Raw genomic sequence first — 7,203 nt, forward strand, 5'->3', positions numbered from 1 at the left:
AACTTTATGAGGTCCCATTTGTCAATTCTTAATCTTAGAGCAGAAGCTATTGGCGTTCTCTTCATGAAAATTTCCCCTGTGCCTATTTGCTCAAGGTTCTTCCCCACTTTCTCTACTATTAGTTTTAATGTATCTGCTTTGATGTGGAGGTCCCTGATCCACTTGGACTTGAGCTTTGTACAAGGAGAAAGGAATGGATCGATTTGCATTTTTCTACATATTAACCACCAGTTGAGCCAGCACCATCTGTTGAAAATGCTGTCTTTTTTCCATCATTCTAATACTTCTATAGTCTGGGTTTTGGGGTCCAGCTGTGGTTCTGCACCCTCTATTTCCTCTCTCTCAGCATGTCTAGACACCACTGTAAACTGGGCAAGAAGGATGGAGAATGGAACAGGTAATGTTCCACAGGATCCCCATTGGGTTGGGAGTCAGTGGTTAGTGACAAACACCTACTTAGCAAGGTGAAACAACATCTACAAAGGTTCTTTGTTTGTTTTTCTGTTTTTTATAAAAAATGTTCCTGTTGTTTACTTTCTTTTTTTTTTTTAAAGATTTATTTATTGTTATATGTAAATACACTGTAGCTATCTTCAGACACACCAGAGGAGGGCATCAGATCTCATTACAGATGGTTGTGAGCCACCATGTGGTTGCTGAGATTTGAACTCAGGACCTTTGGAAGAGCAATCAGTGCTCTTAACTGCTGAGCTATCTCTCCAGCCCTGTTGTTTACTTTCTTAAATCTATCCTGATTAATCTTTCTCTATTTTTTTTGTCATTTAACAATACGTTATTTAAAATTTGAACATAATTTATTACTATGTCTTTCTAGTTTTGGACTCGATGTATTTACTTTCTCTGCTTATTTTTTTTCTTACATTTTCCAAATATGTATATTTAAAATAATGAATAATAAATAGGGTCTACCTTATAATGAGTGCTTACATATTTCTTTCAGAGATGATCTAAAGTGGTTATATTCCTATTTTCCAATGAATGTCTTCTTTGGCCTTGTTAAAATTTGAGTTAGCATCTTTCTGTCTGCTGAGCTTTATTTTGTATATATCTATCAGTAAGTCAGCCTTCAGTTGTCCACTGCTTTATTTTGTATATAGCTATCAGTAAGTCACCCTTCAGTTGTTCACTGATTTATTTTGTATATAGCTATCAGTAAGTCACCCTTCAGTTGTTCACTGATTTATTTTGTATATAGCTATCAGTAAGTCACCCTTAAGTCTTCTACTGAAGTGCATTTGTCTTCAGGATCATCCACTTTCAGATAGGCCTGTTCATCTCATGTTTTTGAAGACATCCCTCTGGAAGAAGTTTTCTTCCTACCCGCTCTGTACATATCACTTAGGTGGTCATCTGTTGTCTTGCGATCTCCCTAATTCACCATCCCAGAGATTACAATGTTATTTCATTTCATTAATTTGTCCATGTGTGAGTCTTACACTCTTTTCTTTACCCTTATTGTGGTGCTGTGGCTTCTGTAAACTTTTGAGTAACAGTTTCATGGGAGGTCATGTTAACACTAGTTTGTAAACATGCAAATGACTTTACTCCCACAAGGCATTCCCTACTCTGCTATCATTATGTAAGGATTAGAACGGTATTCACTCATACTTTTAAATTTATTTATTTTATTTGGTACGTAGTACCACTGCTCCACAGTTCCATCATGATACTTTCTCTTTGGGAGTTTTGTCTTCCTGTCATAGGCTTTAAAGCAATAAGCTTTGAAGTAGGCCTCTCCGGCAACTCCCTGTGCTGAGCATTTTTGATTTTTCTTTTTTAATTTCAATTTTGGAAAATTTTGTTGAATTATTTCTGCAATTCTTATTTTACAATTCTTTTGTTTTCTCCTCTTGTACTGGTGACCCATTTTTTTAATATATTTAATTTTCCTTATCTTTCACTTTAATTGGGTATGTATCATTGTCTAATTGTCATTTTCATTTTCCTATCCCATGTCTATTTTCATTGCCTGCTTGTTTTTTTTTTAAAGATCGACTTACTTTTTTAAAATTTAAATTTATTTTAATATTTTTTATTTTAGTATTTAAATTTAAAATGATGCGTGTATATGTTTGTTTGTGGGTCTGTGCATGTGAGCACAGAGGACTGTAGAAGTCAGAAGAGGGTTCTAGTTCATCCTCAGGAACTAGAATCACAGGTAGTTTTGAGCTGTTTGATGTGGTTCCTAAGAACTGCTCAAGTTCTCTGGGAGAGCAGTATGTGATTTCAACTGTTAGGCCTTCTAACTTCTCTGTCCTTATTAATAAGTTGTTTTATTTAGTAAAATCAGTATCCAAAATTGTTTCTTTTCTTTAAAAAAATTTTCTACTTTATGTTAAAAACTTTTTTCAAATAGCTAGAGAAATTTGACTGTTAATAAATATGTGAAAACTAGTCATTAACTGTGTAACTTGTGGGATAGAAGCTGCTCCCTACCTTGTGGTACTGTTTGGTAAGTGAACTGCTGACCATGTTTGGTATTATTTTTCCACCCAGATCTTTTCCTTTAATTTATTTAGATTCTCTAGAGAAAAATTAAATTCATTTCCTTCCAGGAGAGTCTGTCACTGGCTGCTGGCATTAGAGTTAGAAAAAAAAGGTTGGAGAGTTTTCATGTTTCAGTGTGTATCTGGTAAGAGAATTCTGTGTGTCCTGTGTTTTCTAGACTTTTCTTTGATTCATCCTCTATAGTAGGGAAATCTGGTTTTCTGCTCAGGAAGGGCCTAGCTGTGGTGTAATTATGTATCTATTTCTTTACTTACAGAAGTTCAACTTTTTTGTTATAGAGAGCTGGGATTATCAGTGGGTGTTTTAGAATCATGTATTTTGTTTCTTCTGAATTTTCTTTATGGTTGTTTTTATTATTTTAAACATATTTTATTGTTATTTACCTTTCTTTAGCCTCAGTTATCTGTCTATATGTTAGTGTGGCTGTTATCTTTCTGGGATGATGCTTGTTATTTGTGATTTAATAGATTAAAAATCTGGTTATTTATATAAGTAAGATCATGAAGAAACAAGAGTGTGCTTCATTTGTAAACTATAAACAACTTAGACCCTTTGGAATAGCTAGATTTTCATATTAATTAAACCTGATAATTTTAAAATGCTGACTTAAGTATGGGAATAATGCTGACTGTTTTGCAAACTGATTAAAAAGAGAAAACAAAACAAAACAAAAAAATCCAAACAAAAACCAAACCCACGAACAGCTTAAACTCTAAAAGCGTTGAAAGTAACTCCTTTGTAACAGATAATCTACTTCTATTGCCATGCACTTAATACACCTCTTAATAATCACGAAGTGATTGAAATACTCTCGGTAGACTAGTTCCATACTTATTAATCATTTTAGCTTTTTATAATGCAGGTAGTGCCAAAATATCTCCTCACTGCAGCTGCATATTCCCAGCCTGGAACATTCTTTCCAGCATGACTTAATTATATTTATCAACGTTGTAACAATCTTTTTCATGTGGGGGAAGATAATAGACACTTTTTAGAGTGGAGTAGTAATATGAAATTTTGATGGGAAATGGTTATTTAGCCGTGAGGAGAAGCAGTTGTTTGTGACGATGACCACAAAGACAACAATGATGACTACGATCATGATGAGGACCACCATAGTTTCTGAAACGTGTGTCCTTAGTTTTAGGACTCTGGGCCCCACCAGTCTGTTTTATTTTTTTATTTTTCTGTTCATCTGGCTATCTTTCTATTTACTTAGAGATGTGTCTGGTGGCCAAGATGAGTTTCAAAATTGATCTGCAGCTGAGAGTGCCTTGACCTCCCGACTTTTCACCTCTGACCCTTTTGGATTCCAGGCACGCTCTCTGTGCCACTCTAGCTTCCACTAGTCTCTTTCCATCACCTATGGCCCCTCATTTGACTACCATCAAGACGGAGGTCCTCCAGTAGCCCGGAGCGTCAGGTTTCTTCCACCGGAAGAAACTGTTAGAACGTGTACACGTCATTTCCAGGGGCTTCTTATTGAGGAGCCGCGGCACATGTGAGGCAGACGCCGGCTGACAGTGCTCGCAGCCGTGTGCTTGTCTCGCCAGCGGCTTCAGGAGCGAGCCGGCGAGGACTGCCGTGCCGTGAGTTGGTTGTTCTGACGAGTCGCGTCCCTCAGCGGGGCAGCGAGACCTCGAGTCCTTCGCGCCCCTCAGCCGGGCAGCGAGCGAGTCCTTTGCTCCCTCACTCCCTCGGCCGGGCAGCGAGGCCTTGACTCCTTCGCGCCCCTCAGCCGGGCAGCGAGCGAGGCCTCGAGTCCTTCGCGCCCCTCAGCCGGGCAGCGAGCGAGGCCTTAGTCCTTAACTCCCCTTGGCGTGGCAGCGAGGCCTACGGCCAAAGGCCCGCTCCCAGGGAAGGGCGTCCCCTCACCTTTGTGCCCTCGGGTGCGTGGTATAGGCTAGGCCTTCCCCTTGGGGTTCCCGTGCCTTGCGCTTCTCGGCAGGGCAGCGAGGGCCTCTCAGTTTCTGAGGACCTTTGTGCTTTAAGATGGCCGCCCCTACAGGGCCTCCCAGCCCTATGCAGTCCCTTCGGGAAGAAGCAGTGTGCGCCATCTGCCTGGATTTTTTTAAGGACCCCGTGTCCATCGGCTGTGGGCACAACTTCTGCCGGGGGTGCGTGACCCAGCTGTGGGGCTCGGAAGATGAGCAGGCCCCCGAGCAGCCCGCCGCCGCCGCCGCCGCCTCCTCCGCCGCCGCTGCCGCCGCCGCCGCCGCCGCCTCCAGGGAGCAAGTCATTAGAGAGGTTTTGTTCCGCAGGTTGGCAGAGCAGGAGCTGCTGGAGCGCCGAGCGCGGGCCCTGCAGGCCATGGAGGCCGTGCAGGCCGTGCGGGCCGGCCGCTGGCTTGCGCACAACCACAGGAGGCTTGCGGCCAGAGCGGCCAGTGCGGCCAGTGCGGCCAATGCGGCCAGAGTGGCCAGTGCGACCACTGCGGCCAGTGCGGCCAGAGCGGCCTCTCCTTCTCCCTCTCCCTCTCCCTCTCCCTCTGCCTCTGCCTCTGCATCTCCCTCTCCCTCTTCCTCTTCCTCTCGGTGGGGCGAGGAGGAAGACAACTGGAACGGCATGCAAGGGCTGGTGCGGGACCTGAGGATCCGGGTTTTTCGGGACGAAGAGAGAGACGAACACCCCCATGACGGCCACCAGTACCATCACTATGGCCGCCTCCGGCGCCGGCCAATCTTCCGCCGGGGCCCCCCTCACCCACCAGTGCGGCGGCAGCTCTACCCAGAGGTCCGCGTCAGCTCCCCTCCTCAGCCCACTCCGCAGGTCTTCAGCTGCCCGCAGTGCCGGAGGACTTTCCCAACTCGCAGTTTTCGACCCAACTTGCAGCTGGCCAACATGGTCCATATAATTCGCCAGATTGGCCCTACTTCGTGAAATTGGCAAAGCCCGTGTTCTGAGGATGAGGAAACCCCGGAGCTCGTCAGTGAGGTAGAAAAAAAGGCCGTCTGTACGGATGGCCCTCTGCCTGGCATCGAGTGCTGGGTTTGTAGCTCAGTAGCAGAACGACTGTTTGCCTAGCTTGTCCCCTCCGCTTTACAGTTGATTTTGAATGAATGACTATCGAGCTTCAGCTTTAGGAAATATTAGTCCTTTGTTGCTGTTAGCAGAGAATTTACTTGAGGAAAACTGCTTTGCTTAGCTTCATAATCTGGCTTTCAGAACTCAATGTGTTCATGAACCCGTTATTTGACTACTTAGAATATTTTTGAGGTTGTTATTAGCTGATTTGGGAACATACTTTATAGGAATCTGTCAATAATTTTATAGTAATGACATACTTAAGATTTTTAGCAAAAGTTGAAAAGTTGTCAAGATACACTGTGCTATCTATGTCTGTGGATTGCTTTGAAAATCTTCAGGTTGTCATAAGCTAAGGAAGAATATGCTTAGTTCAAGTTTGCTTTGGAAGATGTGGGGGTCTTTCAGTGTTCTTGTTAGATGTAAAGTTCCTTGGTCATTAAAGAGAACTTCATTCAGCATTTGATCAACAATTCCAACATTAGAGAACCAATGAAAAATTGAAACTGGAAATATGAAACTTTGAAAAATTAAAACTTTCAGCCAAATTTTAAAATGCACTGGCCCTTTAATGGCAATAGGCAAATACTAACATTTTTGTTGTGAAGTATTTAAAGCAAAACTTGCCAAAAGCAGCATATATAGGTATATATTAGCAGATTCTTATAAAAAGTGCCTAATTTTGTTGATGAAGAACCAGATTTATAAATAGTCTATCTTTAAATTTAAGTTAATATACAAAATAATGGACTTCATTATGAGGGTTTCATAATTGTGTATCATTGTACTTTGCTCATATTTGCTCCTCTGTTGCACTTTTCTCCCAACTGGTCTCTATTCATATCCCTTGAGATAAAAAACTTACTAAGCCTAAATTCTAAAGGAGAAATATGTTTTTCACTGTTGCCTTTTCTTGCAACCCCATCCTCCTTCCCTTTAGAGCCTCCTTTTCCTATGTAGTCCCCCTTCATCAATGCTATTTCAAGAAAAAAGACTAGAATATTCAGAAATACTTAGTTGGTATGTTTGTAACAAGTTAAAAATCTATATGTGGTAGCTTTGAGAGGATAAATGTGTTTCACCTTGTCCAGTTTTTACTGAATAGGTTCAAAAAGACTTTGTGGAATTTAGATAAGTCTGATTGTTTTGACTAGAAACTTAAAGAGAAACGTGTGTGTAAACTAAATGCAGATATGCATTGCATTTATTTTTTCAGTTTTCTTACATTTTTTTGTTTCTGTTCTTATTTTTCCCTTGTTTTGTTTAACTGGAAGGAAACTGTTAATGCCTTGTTAAAAGTGACTTAAATTTTATTGTATTTTATGCAGTATCCAATAAAGACATTTTAAGTTTAACAGTGACATGCTTATGTTATCTGAATAAAATTATTTTTAAAGTTTTAAAGAGATTGAATGAAAATTTAAAAGTGTTGAAAGAAGTAGACATTATAGTAAACATTGAATGAAGAGAAGATGATCAAAAAAACTAATGCTATCAGAGCCTGCAAATAGTGTGCCTGTAGAAGAGTAACTATTATCTAAATTAGAATCAGCATGGCCTCCATTCCTGTGGAGGTTTGAATATGCTTGGGCATGGGAAGTGGCACTATTAGGCAATGTGGTCTTGTTGGAGTAAAGTGTTCAGTGTGGG

General features: G+C 41.2%; 1 protein-coding gene across 1 annotated transcript; it reads left to right on the forward strand.

The window, feature by feature from the left end:
- The first annotated feature begins 3,920 nt into the window (after positions 1-3,920).
- LOC116084653 (tripartite motif-containing protein 52-like) lies at positions 3,921-6,914 on the forward strand. Its single transcript, XM_031361740.1, has one exon. The coding sequence runs from the start codon at positions 4,522-4,524 to the stop codon at positions 5,407-5,409; it is 888 nt and encodes a 295-aa protein (XP_031217600.1). The 5' UTR covers positions 3,921-4,521; the 3' UTR covers positions 5,410-6,914.
- The last annotated feature ends 289 nt before the right edge of the window (positions 6,915-7,203 follow it).

Source organism: Mastomys coucha, unplaced genomic scaffold (assembly GCF_008632895.1).
Source record: "Mastomys coucha isolate ucsf_1 unplaced genomic scaffold, UCSF_Mcou_1 pScaffold9, whole genome shotgun sequence".
NCBI lineage: Eukaryota > Metazoa > Chordata > Mammalia > Rodentia > Muridae > Mastomys > Mastomys coucha.

Bases quoted from the DNA above. Each gene is read 5' to 3' on its own strand.
- LOC116084653 (XM_031361740.1), top strand. From the start codon at position 4,522: ATGGCCGCCCCTACAGGGCCTCCCAGCCCTATGCAGTCCCTTCGGGAA.